The sequence below is a fragment of the Polistes dominula genome, unplaced genomic scaffold (genome assembly GCF_049000335.1).
Source record: "Polistes dominula isolate Pdom_NZ unplaced genomic scaffold, Pdom_raw_medaka contig_31, whole genome shotgun sequence".
Classification (NCBI taxonomy): domain Eukaryota; kingdom Metazoa; phylum Arthropoda; class Insecta; order Hymenoptera; family Vespidae; genus Polistes; species Polistes dominula.
In genome coordinates, this window is record NW_028300925.1 from 450001 (window position 1) to 470788 (window position 20788).

Below are 20788 nucleotides of genomic sequence, written 5' to 3' on the forward strand. Positions count from 1 at the left end.
GCTATAAATTAAGGGAAAGAGACATTACAATTAACGCTGATGTCTTAGCTAATCGTAAATATCATCTCTTTCCTTGCGGACGTATACCGAGAGATGTGTTCTCGTAGGAAGATACAGTAAAGAGGGGGAGTAGAAAAGAAAAATCTTTCAAGAAAAAGAAGAAGAATCGCTTGTCTTGTATTGTTAAGCGTTCCTTTTTAAAAAGGAGTATTTTGCAAAGGTGTGGCTAAAGAGTATCCAATTTCCAATTGGACGATAAATTCCAAGTAAAATCAATGAACGGATTGTATGGTTTTAAGAATGATCATAAAATCAATTCTATCAACCTATCGAGGCTATCTTCAATGAGTTAAAAATTTGTATAAGGATACAAAGTTAATCGTTTTATTAGAAGCATATAAATTTGTTCATTAATTTTCCATAAAAATAATGTTACCATTTAAAAATATACATATTTATATATTTAATTTTTAATAATAGTTCCTATATAGATAAATATATTGTATTATAAATTACATACTATACTATAGGACTATAATTAAAAGCACGTGTAGATAGATACTCGTGACTTTATCGTCATATTAAATAAACGTGCGTAGATACACCAAGCGGATATCTATAAAGATAGGTATTCTCTGTTTAGGTTAAAGTTCGTTCGAGCAAAGCTTTAATCAATAAACTAATAGTTTGGCGGTATAACTCGGGAGCGAGTGCGCTACCGTTTGCCACTCTGACCTCTCGATCGAATGAGAAAGAATAAAGAAAGAGTGAGAAAAGAGAAGAGAGAGAAAAAAGAGCTGGCATACGGGCGATAACCGTAAAACCGGCTTTTAATGTTCCGCACGCATCGGCCTATCGTGCATCGTGATCGGACATTTTCAGGACCTCTTACCGGCGCGATATAGGAAGGCATATATCGGCGGTTTCGTTTCTGTACCTACGTTTCTCTCATAACTTTCAATGCGGAACCTTTTCTGCTTTCGTCTTTGAAAACCAAAAAAGAAAAAGTAGACAGATTTTTAATTAATCTAATCGAAAGCTTACAAACGTTTAATTATTATCAGATAAATAAATTAATTCAAATGATGATAGTATTATTACATAAATCGGTATAATAGAAATAAAGTATTATATATATGTAATAATCTTATAAAACATATTAGAAATTGTATAATATTGAACATTTTTATATAAGTCACGTTACAGCACGTTGAACAGTTGGTTGTCAAAATTTGTCTCTAAATTCAAATCGATCGTTATTAAATGGTGTGTATATTCCTAGCCGTGTTCTGACATCTCTATATATGAAACCCACGATAAATCTATGGAAAAAATTCTCTTGCTGATTGCTTACTCTGACATTGTTATTTTTAGCAATTATAACCTATCTCAAGCTCTTAAACTTAATGATGAAAATGAAGAAATCAGATGAAATGAATAATATATTTTTAAATGTAAATTTTTATCCTTGGTATTATTGATATATTTAATTAATTTCTATCATCTATAGAATATTGTCCTTATCGTCTATAATAATCTTTATTTTATGATCTTTCTTAACAACATTTACCTAACTCTGTGTTAACGGGTTTATCCCATAAAATGAATAAATAAATAAATAAAGTATAATACAATAATCCAGGTGTTCTTCGATAAACTTCGACAAGATTGGAAGGACGTTTTCGTGTTAAAAAGTTAGCGTAGGAGCGATAAACATGATCGTCGAATGCTCGTAATATTCCTATACATACATACATCCGTACAAACACCCATAGGCACGAGCCGTTACTTCAACAATCTCCCACACCTTTCTGGACGAGATGAGCAACGCGTTAAGGTGCGCGAATCGCTTTCATTATACACCGAAGGAAGGAACACTCTTCAATTATCGCGAGCGAAGCGCACTTTCGCGCAGTGCAGTGCAATACAGCGTAGCGCAATAAAGCGCAGTACTGCGGCGCCGTGTTGTTACTGTTTGCCGCCTCGATAGATAGAAGCAGCACAGCTATCCTTGAGAATTAATTATTGCAAATCGTTCGAACGTATTACTGACGTCTTCGTTAACTCTTTCAACGTTCTATTTCTAAAGAAAAAGAATAAAGGTTCGAGAAATCTTTATACATATGTATGGATGAGAGATATATACATGGATTATTTTAGTCGGTAGAAGATCAAACTAGATTCGACTTATTTTCTAAGAACGTACATAAATATCTCATTCAATTTAAGGGGAATGAAATATTTCGATAGGTTCGATATACGAAAGTAATCTGATCTGATAGTTTGAAGCTTATCGAAGATCGAAACTTTTTCGTGTCAAAATTCTCGGGCAAATTGCTGGATCGAACATCAGACTTATTAATGTCGTAGTAAAAGGATGAACGAATTAAAAAAAAAAAAGAAAAAAAATAATCTCATGTCAGAAGCGGCGGGTAGTGAGGTGCGGTATATATGTAGCGTCGATTTCACCGCTGAATTATTTATTATAAGCTATTATTAGGAGGATCGTAATTTAAAGTAATTCCGTCGTTGGCAAGGCAGATATCGAGTATCGAATAAAATTTTCGATCGTTTATGCAGCTCCCACTTCTCGTTCGCCCTCCCTTACCTTTAGGAAGTTTCATGTTGAAGAAGGTACCGAAAAGAAGAAGGGAATAAAAAAAAGAGAAAGGGAAGAGAATCGATGACAGGCGCGTGGCCTTACAGGGCGGCGGCCGCGTTCATTTACATTTACAACTCCCGCCGCTGCCTTATACGTTCCTTATTCGCAAACCCCTCTCGGAGATGACGTTTACTTTTACGTTTTATTTTTTTTTCTTGTTTTTATTTTTTTTTTACTCTTCTTCTTCCACGAAAATGGCATTTTCGAGGAGGCGGAAGTTACGATTGGAAAGAGAAGGAGATAGAAAGAAATCTCACATAAAATCGATTAACAAGGGTGGGAGGATGAAAGTTTTACAATTCAATGTTTCTTTTATATTTGCAAGTTAATTGCGAATTCGTGAATTATAAATATTCCTTCCACCTCGATAATTTTCTCTTGCCTCTTGATCTCTTCTTTTTTTTACCTCTCTCGAAATATTAATTGTAAGTGCTTGTAAAAATGTCCGAACAGGGAGGAATTTTTTGTTGTCTCTATCTCTCTCCTTATTCAGAACAAAAATGATATTTTTTCATCGGCTCGTTTCTTGTCGTACGAAATAATGTTTTTACGATTATTACGTTATTACGTTTGGAAAGAAAATAATCGCGGTTCGTTTCGTTTAATTAAAAATGATGATAAAGGTATGACGCCAAAGGGGAAGCTAGCTAGCTGTTCTTCGTTTCGCGATAAATCGTTGAAATTTTCTAATTAATTTGTTCACGAATATACAAGACAAATTGGCAATAGTCATCTTGTAAATTGATGAGTATGTATTGAATATATTTATCGGTGTTGTGTTGCGTACGTATAAATACGAATAAAATGAAAACAGGTGGGCAATGAGACGTAGCAATTATCGAGCCACCGACCGATAATAACGCGTAACGTAAATTTCATGATGTCCTGCTAGAAATAGACTCAGGAGAGATCGAAGCATAATTAGCGGCTAATGGCAGCTGTTCGAAGCGCGCTCGATTTGAATCATTTCGTCGTATGTGTGTAAGCGAGATTAGTAATTAGCAGAGGGGCTATCCACTTGTATAGGTTCACGTCAACCCGGAATACATCCCGTCTCTTTCCTACCCAGTGGAAATACGTGTCTGGCGTGTAATTTCAAGGCCTTTCGTTATCCCATTTGTGCGATAAAGGACTTTTATTATCGTCAATAAATTCAGAGGCAAAACACTTGCGGTATATTTATAAATTATTACATAATTATTCTTCGAAGAAAATCTTGTAATATTTCCCCCCCCCCCATAAATAATATTTTAAGAAATAGATAATACGAGATAGAGGATCGTTACAGTTTTCTCATCATAATTTTGTCGAGAAAAAATTCAATTAATATTATATAATATATAGATAATATATAGAGAAATTAATATGATAATTAACACGAATTGAGATCTAATATAGTCCAAAGATTGATCCATGTAACGTAGCTTCCTACAATATCAATTTTTTGACGTGATACAATCGACAAGACGCGTGATGGCCGATAATGATGGTTATTACAAGGGAGCATGCAACCATTTTTCTCCTTCACTCAAACCTTCAGTTCCATCATCCTTTTCTTAACGTCGACATATTCGCGTTAGTATTATACAACGTTTAACGAGCCGTAATGTAAACGGGGTCTCCCTTGCGCGATTTCCAAAGGTAAAACTGTCTTAATTAAGTGTCTCGAAACACGTCAGAGGTGCGATCGAAGAGTAGGTACTTAATTTATCGAAAAAGCCAATGTACCTTAATAATTCGCCCCGGCTGATCATCTTGAAACGATCATCGACCAGAAAGATTCTCTTTCTTTCTTTCTTTCTTTCTTTCTTTCTTTCTTTCTTTCTTTCTTTCTTTCTTTCTTCTTTTATTACTTCTTTTAACCCAACTGGTGCTTTATGAAATGGTTAAGGCGATTAAGCCGTCATAACGAGGCAACGTTTTATATAATGCGTACCTGTGAAAAGGATTCGGTGGATATTCTCAGAATCCATTCGGGCTTTTTATCGCTTTCCTCGCACACGTCTTTCTTCTTTCTTTATTTTTCACGTATCGTTCGGTAGTCAGCATTTATTTATACTCGGCTGTATCGTTATAAAGTATTAATCGGCCGTTAGGTCGCTCGAGTTTCCTTCTTGCGATCGTAAGTAGGATGTAGATTTATAAGGAAAGTTTGTATTAGGTGCGAATATGTGTGTACGTATGTGTTTTACGTACGAATACGGTTGATGTCTCTTATGAATAATTAGATCGTTAAAATTATAAGCGAAACTATTGGATTTCTCAAAAAGCGTCACTTTCCATAAATATATCTAATAACTCTTCGGCTGTTTATCATTTTTTACAGATCAAAAGACACGAGAGAGTTTCTACGTGGGAAAAGGAAGAAGTGTGGAATTTTCTTCACGTATGAAATCACCTCCCCAAGTCCAGACCAAAGGAGAGTTTTCAACTCGTTTTCGATCATCGATTCGCGCGCGAGCACCAAGGAGAAAGCACCACACGTCAGATGATTATGTAACAACTTCGTAATATCTCCGTTCTCGATTAACGAGAACGTAATGAGCGTATCTACGCGTCGAAAGGCAAATTCCATTTTGAAAGGAGATTCGATTTGATTAGATTACATTCGATTAGGTTCGATTCGATTCGAATGGATTTGTGAAATCTTGAAAATAACGCCTAGGGAAATTGTTTTTGATTTTTAACGTTTAATCGATTTCTTTTAATTCTTCATTTTTTATCATTTCATTTTTTTTCCAGAATAAAAAAGGGAACGGGTACACTACAGTGGTATAAAAGTTCTCTCCTTGTTGCGAGTTAGGGTGCGGTGTTTTACCGTGAAGATCTTTCGCAATTACTTGGAAAATGGTTCGAGTTCTCGAGCTGAACACGATTTGCCGCAAGATCTCTCCCTCTACAGCATCCGACATCCATCAACGTCGTCCAGCATCGGCGAGCAAGAATGCGAGTGGAATCGGACTGGTTCGATAATAACCGGCCCACCGATCGGTACCGCGACGTGAAAAGGTCTCTTTTACTAACTAATAATGTCTTATTAGCACGAGCATAGTGACACATGAAGAATGATCGGTCCCCCTTTTCACGTTTTAACCTGACAAATTGCGGAATCCTTCGGTACCTTTCGAAAGCATCCAACTTGAAAGCTCATCCGATGAAATTGTTAGTTCGTGTTTCATTAAAACACTCTTCGTCTCTGTTCGATGTTTTTTTATTTCTCTCTCTCTCTCTCTCTCTCTCTCTCTCTCTCTCTCTCTAGTTCTTTATAAAACATCAAAGAAGAGACTGACTGAATGTCACTTCTAACGAACCCACGCGTATTCCCGTGCTTCAACACACTAACTACCTTCGAAAGCGAAATTTTCCAGTAGTAGTCTAACGAGCGAGACGAGCTTTGACAAAATGATGTCATTCGCAAAGAGTCTTTAGGTTCATTTACAATTAAAAAAAAAAAAAAAAATGAAAAAAAGGGAGAAAAAAAAATCAGTCGTTATTTTACGTCTCTCGTAAATCATTCATATTCCCTAATACGAGATAAGATTTAGATCGGAGGTTTCTTCTATCTGTCTGAAATATGTAGGTAGAACCAAGATCTACTGCAGCATCATCCAATGGCCTCGAGGAATGAAGAGTGTGGTGGATCGAAAAATGGAAAAGCGTACGTGTAACTCGAATTGCTTGGGTACTCGGTGACTAATGAACCTTTACAGTCATCTTAACGTCGTCGTAGGATGCTTTGTAGTGGGTACTCTAGCCGGTTTATTGCCAGTACTGATTCGCGAGTCTTGGCAATCAAGGACCACTGTGAGAAAACGGCAGGACCGAGTCTGTGATTTTTCGACGAGGACAGCGATCGATCTCTCGAAGCGTCGTTTACTACACTACCCTAGCATTTCCCGCTTCGTTTATCTCTCTCAATCGCTACGAGGGACATCGTTTGTTCTTTTTATTTTTTATTCGATCGAACGCTTTCAACACCCTCGACAAAAGGTGGTAAGCTAGCTAAGGTAGAGATAATAGTATGTTGCTATATACATGTAGTTGGATCTTTTACGCGTAAGTTATTTTATGTCCGATAATAATTAGTGGAGCGAGGGAGCATCGGATTTGCATGCACCAACGAGAAATCTATAGGATCGTCCTTGATCTTCGTTGCTTAATAAGAGCAAGAGAGAAAGAGAGATAGGGCTGTAAAGAGAAGAAGGTCGCATGGAAAAACCGGTATGTCGGTAGCACGTAAGCCTAATGACGGGGCACACCGGTCATCGGGATATACTACGGCACGTCTTCGCTCGGTCAGTGACGAAGACGAACGGTCCAGCACAGCATCAACACAGCATCAACACAGCATCAACACAGCATCAACACAGCAGCATCAGCAGCAATAGCTCGAGAAAAGATCAGAACATTGCTAAGATATCGCGCTCGGCAATGACCCTGTCCTTCTTCCGTTTAGTTGCTACGTTAAAAGAAAAACTCGACTGGATCGAGAGGAATATTCATATGCGTTTGACCACTCGTCGCGTACTCTTGTAAAAGAAGAAAACTAATATAAAAACTGATCGAGACGAGACGAACGCCTCATACCCATTAGAAAAAGTTCTATTGCTGTTCGTTTCTAATGCCCATAAATAGATAAGACCGGATCATCATCGATGATGTTACTTATTGTTACGTTACTCGTTGGCGAGAAAATCAAGCCTTTTGTTGCCATTATTCTCGCAATTCTGAAGCTTCAAATTCATATAAGAGTGACACTTAAGGAGATACGATCTAAACGTTTTTCGTTAGAAATGTCCATAGCGGAAAGTTCCGTCGTTGGTAAGAGAGACCTCGACAAGGTAAAAATAATACACCAACTCTCCCTTCTTCTATCGAGTGTACTACGACGCAACTCGCAAACTGTATACACCACATATGTATACTATATATGTATATTCCATTCGTGCTCACACGGACAGCAAACTTATGCGTCTGCTTGCGACCGATACACCCGATAGTGATTGATGATGATTAGTCGGCGATTTGCCGATAAGGGAATGTACCGCGGCTAGTCTAGGACTTTACTCTCGACACACTGACTATGATACAGCATACGATATTGGACCTTCGCTCTACCTTCGTGTAAATTGCTGTACAATGCACAATTACGTCGAGCCAATAACAACTCTTTCTCTCTGTTTTTCTTTTTATCTATCTATCTACACATTTAGTTATCTATCTCTTTTCACGTAGAAAAAACAAATTATAAATTTATCATTCCAATTTATAATACAACCAATTTTTATATTTATTTAAAATGAAAATGTATAAGGAAAGGAAAATGAAACAAAACAAATGGAGGAAGTAAAATAAAAAGGGCTTGGAGTCCCTTTAGAATACGAAGTATCCAACACATAGAAAGAGAGAGAGAGAACGAAAAGCTCAGGCTCTATATCCTCTTGGCAAATCATGGACGCCAACGGGTAGAATCGCAAAGAGTGACGTGGACCGACGAGATGTGGACACATTTAAAGGCCTCGGCGGACACTCGGGACACATTAAGTCCGCGTATCTCGCCTAAAGGGGCGAACGAACGGAAAGTACTCGTGGATCACCCTGGCAGCAGAAGCAACGCCGAGGACGGCATCAACTGGTGCGCTCTCTGTGCGCAGGTAGGTACCGGGATCGTTACGGCGTCCCTTGAAACGGCGGTAAATAAAACTGAATCTTCTCTTCGTCCGATAACGTTGCTCAGAAAGAAAGAAAGAAAGAAAGAAAGAAAGAGAGAAAGAAAATAGAAGCACAGACGGCGGCAGTTCTAACCAAGCTATAGCACTCAAGAAACTTTAAAGACCTCCATCGTACAACGATCGAAAGGGGAGTTACGTTCGACTTGAATACTATCCGTTCTAGAAATCTGACCTTGAATAAAGTTGGTTTTATATATATATTGTAAAAGAAGAAAGATATAAAAGAATTTTGTAGAAATTTTCAAGGAGAAAAGTTAAGGATTTAGTTTAATGGTACATTTATTTTGCAATTACATACTTCTACTACTGGCAAGTAAAGATTTTAGAAAGTAAGAAAAGCGATCTCGAAGAACGGTAAGTTCTCATGATACTCAAATAGAAGTCACCGATGTTTGCCCTCGCATCGACGTTTTACGGCCGTGTAAATTTGCTAGCCGAGCGCTCCTTGGGATTTACGATACGACGTTATTACGGATATCTCGACGATGGCCAACTCGATAATACATACCTACATGTGTGTGCATGTATGAAAAGCTGTTTTAACGTTTTAGTAGCCCGAATGATTTTTTTTGTTTCAGGGACGATAGAATTTTAACGTGTTTTTGTTCGAAGAAAAAAGATATCTCGATGATAACAAAATAAATTCAGTAGACAAACATTTTTAAGAATTTATTTTGTTTTGATACGGTTAGCCTTGAATGCTTACGTATAACGTGTTTACTCGGTTATCGAAGTTTTTGTAAATATAGAAACTCTTGAGGTCAGGTCTCAGTCTTCTTTCGAACGAATTAGAGTCAAGTTCGTTATTTAATACGTTCGTCGATGTATTTTAAAAATAAATTTATATTTTATTATTATTTTTTCCAGATATTCACGGTGACGATAAATCTCTTTTCTCTTTTCTCTTTTTAATATTTAATATTAACGTAATTGTATTCTCTTTCTTTTCTAAGCTAAGATAAGAATTGAGGGAGAAAACCGACAAAGGATGAGATCGAATTGGTAAGAAGATAAACACGTCTAAGGAAAAAGAAGCCGTGTGGTCTTTGGAGAGATGCTTACGAGGTGGCTCGTAGTTAGCGTGATTCAGTTGCACTCTCGCGAACGCTTGCATACGAGAGACCGCCGTGGTAGTCGATCGGTGATTAGACGGCAGCTTGTTGTTTCCGATCGCTGCTAAATATCTCTGCAACGTAGTGCGCCAACGGCCAACCAACCAACCAACTCGCTCGGACAACACTCCTTGGATCCTTCTTTGCCACGCTACATACTGCTCATTTCTCTCTCTCTCTTTCAAATGAGATTCTGCAAGAGTAACTGTGATAACAGAAACTTTTAACGATTTTATTTTTTTTTCTAGGATTATTGTTTAGATTAACAGAGACATGTCGTTAACTTGAATGTAATTGCAAGAAATCACGATGAGTTACAGATTAATTATCAATGAGTAATTTTTTAATTAGTGCATTAATATTAGTGATATTTGAAAAAGATTATTGTATCATTAACATCGATATAAATGTAACGATTAATTCGATTAATTTGTTCTATGAAATAATATATATTTTATGTTTCTTTTTCAGTTTTAACGAAAAGTTGATTAAAATTCGATCGTTTAATTATGTCGTATATTATAATCATTATTATTCCAAAAAGATAAGATTTTCGTTAATAGAAATCTATTGACTTGTGTAGACTAATCAGAAAAGTTAGTAATTCGAGGAACGGTGCTTAGGTGGAATTTACGAAGAGCTAGGATAGCGTTGACGAGCGCAAACACGTTCGCTAATTACATCGACTCGATTACGAGGGAGCGTATAAGAGCCTTTGAAATATCCGTTATTTGCTGCTTCCATTAATTCTCTCGACGGCGTCTACCTTATTCTTCCTAGGTTCAAAGCGTTAGTGCCGAGAGAGGAAACTTATAGCCGCGTCTCGGAACGAAATTACTAAAAGTTTCGCTCTTTTTATATCTCTCACGTTTTCCACGTAGAATCTTTGAGCGAGGCTACTACTCTACGAGCAGACGTTAAAAAGGGATTTTCTTTGGTTAGTCTTTAACCACGCTAACGTAAGTTGTATTTTACCATTTAGTTTAAAAAACATTTCGAATAAAGTAGTAACAGTAGTAGCAGCAGCAGCCCTTTTCAAGTTTAGCACGAGCTAAGCAGTCTTAATTTAATATTAAATTTAGTTATTATATTTAATGGACAATAGTTAATCGATTGTTTAAAAAAACTAAACATGGCAGCGAATAGTTGACACAAGTTTTATGTAGTATGTATCTAAAGGTATAGGTAGGTAAGAAGACATGTAGTTGCACGCTCGTGTATGTGTACGTGTATGTGTACGTGTATGTGTACGTGTATGTGTATGTTTTAGCAGCGCATCCCGCATGCATCGTACGTGCAGCATAGAAAAGAAAAAAAAGGAAAGAGACAGTCGCGAGTAACCGCCAGCAAGACTTTCGTATAAATCAAAGCTTCGTTTTGCGGCGAGGTGTTGTACGACGAGCATAGGTAGGCATAATATCTTACGTCGAGGTCAAGGCGAATGCGTCACGCTCGTTTACGGATTACACGCGTGTGGATATTAAGTACCATTCGCGTTAAAGGTGAAAATCAAAAATAATGTCCATTCTGTTTGAAAAGAATTTTTATTTCAAAGACAACGTTGTCTAATCGTCATTTTATTTTATCATCGTTGAAAAGTCAAGAGAGAAGAATTATTATATATGTAGGTATATATTTTTAAAAAACACACAAATATATATGATTTTTATATCGATCGGATGGATCGATCGATCGATCGATCATTTTAACAAGCAACCTTAAAAACTTACTTTTCTCATGCTGAGAGATAATACGAAGGATACTAAAAACGAAGTTATGTGTGTGTATAAATAAATTAATAAATCGAACGCGAATACCTGTTCTCTCAACACCGTACAGAACGGAGTAAGTATAATAAAAAGGAGCCTAAAGGAGGAGAAAGAATTGGATCCACCGAAATACATATTGTGATTCTCTCGAAGAGAAGCTGGACGATGAGATGCGAGAAGCATCGATCGAATCGACGTTTCGTTTCGATCGTGCTCTCTTCGACGATCGAACGAGCCGATAACCGACGAGAAAACCGGAGGAGCAAAAGCGCAAGATGGATCGTGACGAAATAATGACCAACGCAGCTCAGTGGCGTAAGTAAGAAGTTTTTTTTTTGTTATCAACCCTTTTGAAAAATGTATCTCGTTCACCGATTCGATTATATGTGCATTCCTCGTGTATTTTTATTGATGTTAATAATACAACGATGAGAAAATAAATAACGTATCGTTGGAAAGATTAATCGGTAAGGATGAAAAATATTGTTGTTGTTGTTGTTAGGAAAAGAAGCTTTTCGACGACAATGATGTTCCTCTTGAGAAAAGAGAGTAATATCTGCAAGTAATCGGGCGACAATGGATGCAGCATGATAAATATCGAGGGCGATTCATTAAAATTTATTTATGAATGCTTGCTAAGGGCACGGCACAGCGAATCGCGGCCGAACGTTCTCCTCTCTCTCTCTCTCTTCTCTCTCTTTCTGTCGGCGTTTTATTATCGTCGCTCTCCCGTCGTCATCTTCCTCTTATTCGAAGCTCCAAGTTTTACAGTCACCAAGGTGTGTCATTTCGCGACGTACACCGCCAAGCAATTTGTCCTACTTTTTTCCGATTCTCCTTTGAGTCGTAGCACCGTCGAAACGTTTTTCTCGTAAACGGGAGTGCCGGATTCGTGAGGGAACGATCATTGAGATGAGAAGATGAGAAAGGAGAAGGCCGGTGTACGATTCGCGCTGACGCTTTGAACTTTCCAAGACCTAAGAAGACATTTTTCTTATAAATACTACGTGAAATATAAAGGGAGCCCTTCCCATAAAAGGACATCTCGATGCTGGTATTAACGTCGAACGAAAACCACATAAAATATCGAATTTTTACCTTTCCATTTTTGTTGTTGTTGTTGTCGTCTTTTTTCTGATATTATTTTCTTATTTTTTTCAACATGACTTCGGTTAATACCATAAGAGAGAGAGAGAGAGAGAGAGAGAGAGAGAAAAAGTGAGAAAGAAGCAGGACCGGCTACTTTTCGCCGACCATGTCATAAATTTCGTTTCATTTTGCGCCTTTACTGCCCATAATGCAGTATATGAAATTAAGTTAAGTGCTACATTATCGTAAAGCAACGTTATCGGTGATCACCAAACTTCTCTCAAAGAACATCATCACGGATGATAGTGACTACACACGACGCGAAGCAAAGATTTGTAAAAAAAAAAGATAATGGATTTTAGAATTTCCGTATCTAAGTTCGTCGTTAAAATAAAAATAAATAATAAGTTAGCTTTCTCGAAAGACGTATATATATATATGTATAATCTATCCAATGATAATCGAAAGTCACTCCTAGTCGAACGACGTGAAAGAGTCGAAGAAATATTGTGGCTAGATTCTAAGCGGCAATTTGTCGGACACGCGTTTCACCGTAGTGCCTTTCAGGGCGAGTCCGCGTCACCGGTAACAGGACAATTGGAATACCTGGTGACACAGAGCGTTGTCCTCGTTCGCACATACGTCACCCACACGTGACGTCCCACGCCTCGACGAGCTTATACGAACGTGAAATTCGATATATCACTTTTGCTACGTGACTGTTAAATGCGCGTGAAAGACGTCCAATTCTATCCACTTTATCCTTCTTTTCTTTTTCCATGTATATTGAATAAGTAATAATAATAATAATAATAATAATAATAATAATAATAATAATAATAATGATTATCGTTATATATATTCATGAAGGGGATGAAAAAAAAAAACGGGATACGTGTTTGATAATTAAAAATCCCTCTCGTACGATTTGAAAAAAAAAAAAAAATAATAAACCAATATTTTAAATAAAAACACATAAGTAGGGTTAATTCTAAAAATACAAATTTGTAGATACAAATAAAACGCGAAAATAAAGTAAGTATTAGCTTGAACTGGTAGGTAAATATAAATGTAAGGAAAAAATTAGAAAAGTAATTTCTTTGGAAAGCTCGAGGCGGAGGTTGCGAAGTTCGACGTAGATCTATCAAGCGTCCGCCGTGGGCTGAGAATTGATAGAAGAAAGAGAGTGGAAGCTACGAGGACGGATAATCTCCAAGTGCTTGCGCGTGTATAGCACTGGTCCGCAACCGTATTGAAAGAGCCGCAGTGTGCATAATTCATTATTTTTCCGCTGTCAGCACTTACGTATTCTGTTGTCTTTGCATGACTAAGGAGCAAGCGTGTGCACGCGCGCGCGCGCGCGCGCTAGCAAACTCTCGATCGTTCCTTTGGAAATCGAAAGGACAGGACGGTCGGCACATACAGTTTGAGTTTTTTTTTTCTTTTTCTTTTCTTTTTTTCTTTTTTTTTTCTATGGCTTTATTATCATTGCTCGCGTAGGTTTGTAGTAGTCGTGTTCGTGGCAAGCGAGGTACTAGCACGCGTGCCACGAATTCTTCGAATCCAACTTAACCATTTGCTAGGCTCTAACGTTTCTACTCTGTCTGCAACTATCGAACTTATTTCCATACTCTCTTTTTCTCTTTTTATTCTCATTCCTACTCGTTCTTCGGGAGAAACTAATTACAAGAGTAGCTTAATCCACGTTAGTGCAGCTTACACGAGTCGGATTTGTACTTTAAGGATAAGTAGAAACGCTTGGAACGTTGTTGAAAGAAACTAACATAGCTATTTAACATGTTACTATCCATATCCTATAGATTGTAGAATTCGTTTGATAAATAATAAAAATGAGAACAAACAAATTATAATAATTTAATCAAACGTAATATACCAAATGTCATTTTTTAACTTCGATATTTTTTTCTTCCTAACTTGATATGTGTATTCAACGTTAGTCTCTAAAAGGCAGAACTCGCTTATTATGGCGTTACATATCGACAGAGGACGGTAGGTCGCAAAGGTGAAAACAGAAATGTCTCGCGGTTGTTTCGAGTGGCATGGAACGATATATCACGGACAAAGGCGAAGCCGATTGGAACGTCTGTTCCGACATGGAGAAATGCACCGATTTGCACCGGGCATGTTCTCTCTTTCTCCTTCTCTCTCTTTCTCTGTTCGATGCACTTTTCGATTCGTCATGGTTCGACACGCGTGTGGTCATGCATTGACATATTCGATCAAAATCTCTCTCTCAACGACGTTTTCTGTAAAAATAAAAATAAGTGGGAATAAAAAAATTCCCTTTTGAAAAATCATCATTGATTTACCGTTATATTTTTTTCTTTTTTTTTTAATAAAATCACCTGCAAGTAAAGAGAAAAAGAAAGAGATAGATTATGGACCAGACACGAAATTAATAATCCGTCGTTTCTTATGCCTCGTTATCGCGCATCGTCACGTCTTTATAACGCGGCCGGCCCTCGTACGTCAGATGGTATCGTCGTATCTCGTACGGCTAGCAGCTAATAAAGTAAGTGCGAGTAAGTATAAACTACCGAGCGGTGAGCCACCACCCTCGATGTTCCGCCCCAGCGGAGAGATAACATCTCTCCTTCTCTCTCTCTCCCTCTCTCTCTCTCTTTCTTACCCCTCAACCCTTTGCTCACCTTTCATCCGATCGCCAGGAGGTTTCCCTACGATCAGCTACTTCAGAAGCTGTGCACCCATCTAACCACCATAAATTCTCTTAGATTATCCATGTAATACCAATAGTTTCAAACTCATAAACGAAGAAGAATTTTCATTTCTTTTTTTTTTTTTATCAACTTGAAAGAAGAAAGAATGATTTCTTAGATATATACATACAAGGATTCAGAGAATCAGAGATGTTACGTGTGAAACAGATGGATAGGGAGAAAGGATTTGGAGAAGTAAGATGAGAAGGAGGAGGAGAAGGAGGAGGAGAAGGAGGAAGAAGAAGAAGAAGATTAAAAAATAGAAAAAGAAAAAGAGAAAGAGAGTCGATCGTTGAGTTCGATCGATATCCTTCGATCTTATGTTAGCGTTAGTAGAGAATATATACGATAGATATAAAGAGTAACATAAGAAAGAGAAGAGAAGCGTCCAAGTCCATATGCACTGTATATATATTTACGTAGGAGCGAAATAACGGTCAAGATCGACTCACTTCGTTTCGAGAGTTCGAGGGTTCGAGTTCGATTCCGCGATACTGACAAACATATTGCCTTATAGCGGGCAGAACAAATGGCAATATATTGCGGCGTTAGCACGAGGAAGGATCTCTTCGGTAGGTTCGTTCCCATAGATGAGAGGCGAAGAGGAGATCGTGGATGAGAGGAGCAGAAGAAGAAGAACAAGAAGAAGAAGCAGAAGAAGAAGAAGAAGAAGAAGAAGAAGGAGCAACAGCAGCAGCAACAAAGTCGAGACTACTCGGGCCGCGTGCTCTCCCACGCGGTGGCTTGTACGGTCGTTCCGGTACGGCGTTGCGGCAAATCAACATCTCCAAGGGCCGGTTACTTCTCTCTCTCTCTCTCTCTCTCTCTCTCTCTATCTCTCTCTTTTTCTCTTTTTCTATTTCTCTCTCTTCTTACCTCTGCGTGCGATGTACCGCTCTTTTCTCCAAACTATACGTATCGGCAATTACCGCGATACATCGATTACAAGGTCGCGAAATCAACGCGTCTGACGCGCTCGTGCCTCGAAAAACATGCTAAACTTCTCTATACTCGAAAGCATCCATTGTTTTCTTTTCTTTTTCTTTTCTTTTTCTTTTTTTTTCTCTTTTCCCCTCTCCGATCTTTGTATATATGCCCGTTACACGAAGCTATCTTATTCGATAAAATAATTAAGATGATTGTAGAGTTAGATTTTATTGATATTTTTACTTGTAAACTTTTATTTTTGTTATTTTATTTATTTGACAACAAAAGTAATTGTTTCTGTAATATTTCTTAAGATTCGAAATTTCGTACAGAGATTTCTGAAAAAATTGTTTCGTAATCGAAATGTGATTACTTTCTTCGAGATAGAAAAAATAAAAATTCTTATTATTCTTGTAAAGAAATGAGAAAGAGAGAATATCATTGACCTTGCTTTGTAGGGATCCGCAATTACCCTAATACATTGGCGAAGCCAGGCTCGTGAAGATCTCCACGAAGTATTGACGTTTACGCTTAGAAAGGGTTAAGGTAAAGTTCAAAGGTCGTAGAACGTACGATCCCGAGGTATGCATTATAAGGGATTTTTCTCTAACGGTTTGGTCAGAGGTAATGGAGATGACATAAGTAGTAAATAGTGATCATTGCGAGGGATTCTCGTGTTCGTAAGTCATCGATTTTTAATTAATATTGATAGCAAAGTCACGGAATAGGAGATAGCGTAGGTAGTATACAATTGTTCCATGATTTTAACGAGAGACCATCATCAACTTCCAAGTTCATCATTCATCTTGATCAATCGTCATTCATACTAATGAAATTTGACGAGTATAGCAATCGATAAGAATAGTGTTAGATAAATATATTTTTTCTTATAAATGTTCGGTTCTCTTAATCAATGATAATGGCAAAGAAAGAGACAGAAACATTTTAACTAATGGTAAGAATTAGTATACTTTATTTATCGACGTTCGGCAGTACTTTGCGAGTAGAGTAAGTACTACTAAATAAGTGATACTAATCGTCCTGGTCACGTTCGGTATATCGCTAATAGCGAAATTACATTGATCAACCGATCTCGAATAGATCGTTCGTCGCGTAAACAGGTTGTCCGAGTTGGAAACCAGTGACAAGAGAAGATCGTCCAGTCGGTAGACTCTATCGTTTAAGTTGGAACGATGAAAGATAGCTCTGGATGATGCGCTCGCGCGAGTTGTGCGAATCTAAGACGATGAAGACGAAGGGGCAGAGGAGAAAGAAAAGGAGGAGGAGGAGGAGAAGGAGGAGGACAACCGTCGACGACGACGGCGACGACAACCGTGAAGAAGATCGAGTTGGGAGAGAAGACAAGAGGTAGAATTCTGCAGGTTTTTTATCGAATCGAATCGATGAGAAAAATAACGACAGGAGAGCGACTCTTTGTCGATAGATCGCCATATCGGTGAATTATTATGACATTATCTGTAAGTCTTCGTAGTATAGACGGATCATGCTTCTTGTCCCGCGACCGTTTACGTTCTATTCCATCCAATTTCAAAGTAAAGCAAACGAAAGAGCAATTGTTTCGAGATGAGGTAAAAGCTAAACGATTGCCAGACTTTTTTCATCTAAAGAAAACCATGCTCTTGAGTCCTTCTAGACGGTATCTTCGATCCTTTAACGAATACGTATTACAAATATAGCTAGCTTTTCTGTCGAATCAAAGCGAACCTTCCTAGACTTTTCAAGACCATTCTTGAACGTTAACTCGTCCGTGACACGTCTTCTCAAAGCGATCGATATATCGAAAAGATAAATCCGCGAAAAGGACAGCCGAGATCTAACTTATATCGAGATTCTTCTTCACGATGATGATGATGATGATGATGATGATCATAATGATGATGATAATATTGATGATATTGATGATGATACCTTAGCAAGGAAAATATATGTAAGATATAATTCCTAGTGGAATACCTATGACGTAGCGAATGCAAGGTGTAATCATCTGAACCTACCTACGATTGTAATCTTTTCATTCGATTCATTCGTTCAATGATTTTTATAATAAAATATTGTGTACCGCAGATATCGATGATAACACTCCCCTACAGTTACAGGAATTTCTCTACCCTATAGTCATACTTTGTATAACAAACTATTCTATAGGGGATAAATATCGATTTGCTCATTCCAAAGTAAAATTTACTCAGATAAAAATAGACGACAAGGAAAGGGCAGATGCAGGGATTGGTTCAAGGCGAATCCACGGAGGATACGATTCGTTCTTCTTTGTAAGATCTAACAAAAAAAGAAAGAAAGAGAGATAGGAAGAACCGAGGTCACCGATAAATCCTTAACAAGGATTCGTGCGATGATTCGACTCCAGCGAAAGGATATACACAGAAAACAGTACAACTGCACCTGTACTTTTTCAATCCTTTCTCAAGACTATCTTTAAAGACAAAGAAACAGATAGAGTGACCTCGAATACTTTAGATAAATTGTTCTTTTCTTCCAAAGACTTTTCACACACATATTCCTTTTGTTTCAGGTTACAAAAGAGAGTGTCTACTACTTACCAAAACCATGAGAAAAGAAGAAAGGTAACTCCTACTTGTTGGAAACTCACCTGAAATAAAAAAGAAAAAAAAATCATTTATTTAGGAAGGACAATCAAATTGAAGAGATACCAATCTTTGAAAGATCTAGAGTAATTTTTCTTTTTATTAGATCAAGAAGAAGAAGAAGAAGAAGAAGAAGAAAAGAAAGAGAAGGAGGAAGAGGAGCACTACTATTCGAAAGCTTCAGCTTCTCAGACGTTAGGTCTCGACGTGCACCTTCGAGGTCCCTCTAGACTTACTCCCTCTCTTTCTCTGTTCCTCCTCTAGGCAGCTACCAATTCCGGTTCCCACGTTTACATTTCGTGCATGCGCAATGGATATACCGTGTGGTCGGTGCATAGCGGTGGTAGCTCGTTAACCGCATAACGGTAGGTCGCTTTGCAGGCAGCAGAAGCAGCAGCAGCCAGCAGCACATTGCAAGCACACACCACCGATGTGGTGTGTGGCTAAAGAGAGAAAGAGATAGAGAGACAGGTACAACCGCGGAGTCTACATGGACGAGGTTACAGGGTATGCTACAAGCTCTAAAGGATCATCATAGCCGTCTTTGCCGTTGTGTTCTCCCATATACTGTTTCAAATCCTTAGGCTTATGGTCGAGGTCTAACGTTAACGTGTCTATTTGAAATATCGTTGAACGAACAATTGATAAGCTAACTTATTTTCTCTCATTGTATTTCTTATCTAAGAAAATTCGCGGAATTTCCTCTTTTTCAATTACATCTTCTCTTATTTATATGGTAAAAATTTGTCTTTCGATTTTTAGACAGACCACGCGTAAAAGAGAAGAACGACTCTAGCTCGGTGGTCGGACTCTTACAATTCTCCCTAGCAATGTAATTCGATAAGATCGAATAGATTACGAGCGGTCATTTAAAGGGACGACCAGTATGTAGGAAGCACACGCGAGATATATAAGGAAGAAAAGATAGTGAAAGAGGAAAGAAAAAAAGGACGAAGCTTGCGGGCAATTAAATCGGATATAAAGTCATTTACGGCCTACAACAATTTGCCTCTGGTAAAAAAAGAAGGAAAGAAAGAAAGAAAAAAAAAAAGAAAAAAGAAAGAAAGAAAGGTTAGCTCTTGCGTTAGTATTAAATGTATAATGAACATGGTACCGCACACTTCATTCCAACATACGTAGATTTTCCTAAGAGTACTAATTAACGCCGCGCCACTGTATTACGTGCAAGAAGCACAGCAGTTAAATTCGCATATATGGTGCAGCAGCGCATAACATTACTACCAAAGCTCGTATCTTATTTGAAATCTTTTTTAATTTTTCTTTTAATTTTTTTTTAATTTTTTTTTAATTTTTAAGATCTTGTTACAACGGGAATTACTGTTCTTCAGGAAATCAAAATCGCTTAAAAGTTAAGTTCAAAAGAGGTAGGAAAAGTATTTCTCTAAATTGTCTATTACTCGTAGTCGAAAGATGCACAACTCTTTTCTTTTCTTCCTTATCTTTTAATCTTTTCTATTCGCATTGGGAAGCTTACGAAGTCGTTTTTAAATAAATTAAAACCCTTTTGCCGCGTCGTTCAGTCCGATTTTTTACCATTTTTGAGAGGAGTAGAATTTTATGGATATATCGTAAATTTAACGACTACACTAAAAGTATCTAAAAGCTTCCGGAATATATAAAAGGTGCTTCAAACGAACGTTGATGTCGATACACACGCCTCTTTAAGTGGAACGTTTCCTCGAAAGAACCTTCAATTTTCACGCATTAGTCATTCATACTGAAACTTCAAATCTTTCTTCCGGATGCAAATTTTCTACGAGAATGACGTTAAAGCAACGAAATAGAAAAAAAAGATAGAAAATCTCTTTCTCGTCCCTTTTCTCTCTTACTATTTCAATTTCTCTTAGTTTATATAGTTGGTAGGAAACAGAGAACTTCTGGTTAAACTTATCTTACGTTAGTAGCAAAGTACGTGATATCTCCTAACTATATTCCGGTGTTCCTACGTAATCTCATTTACGTGATTGCATAGCTCGGTCTGTTAAGATCTCGAGGTTAGTTCGTATCCATTGTCTTTGATACTTTTACACTGTCCGGACAGTGGAATAGCAATTACCGGTTCACGCCCTTACGCAGCATAGAAGACCGTATCCATGATTATCACGCTTTTAATT

The 20788-nt window shown here is 37.7% G+C and overlaps 1 protein-coding gene across 2 annotated transcripts in view; it reads right to left on the bottom strand.

Moving 5' to 3' along the window:
• LOC107064699 (uncharacterized) overlaps window positions 1-20788 on the bottom strand; it is a 230926-nt gene that overhangs the window by 62072 nt on the left and 148066 nt on the right. Inside the window, exon 5 of one of the 2 annotated variants that reach the window (XM_089171330.1) lies at window positions 18609-18658. The exons of the other annotated variant lie outside the window; for it this stretch is intronic. Within the exon in view, the coding sequence (XP_089027456.1) occupies window positions 18609-18658 (50 nt within the window). The remainder of the gene's footprint in view (window positions 1-18608; window positions 18659-20788) is intronic. 2 annotated transcript variants of the gene reach the window in all.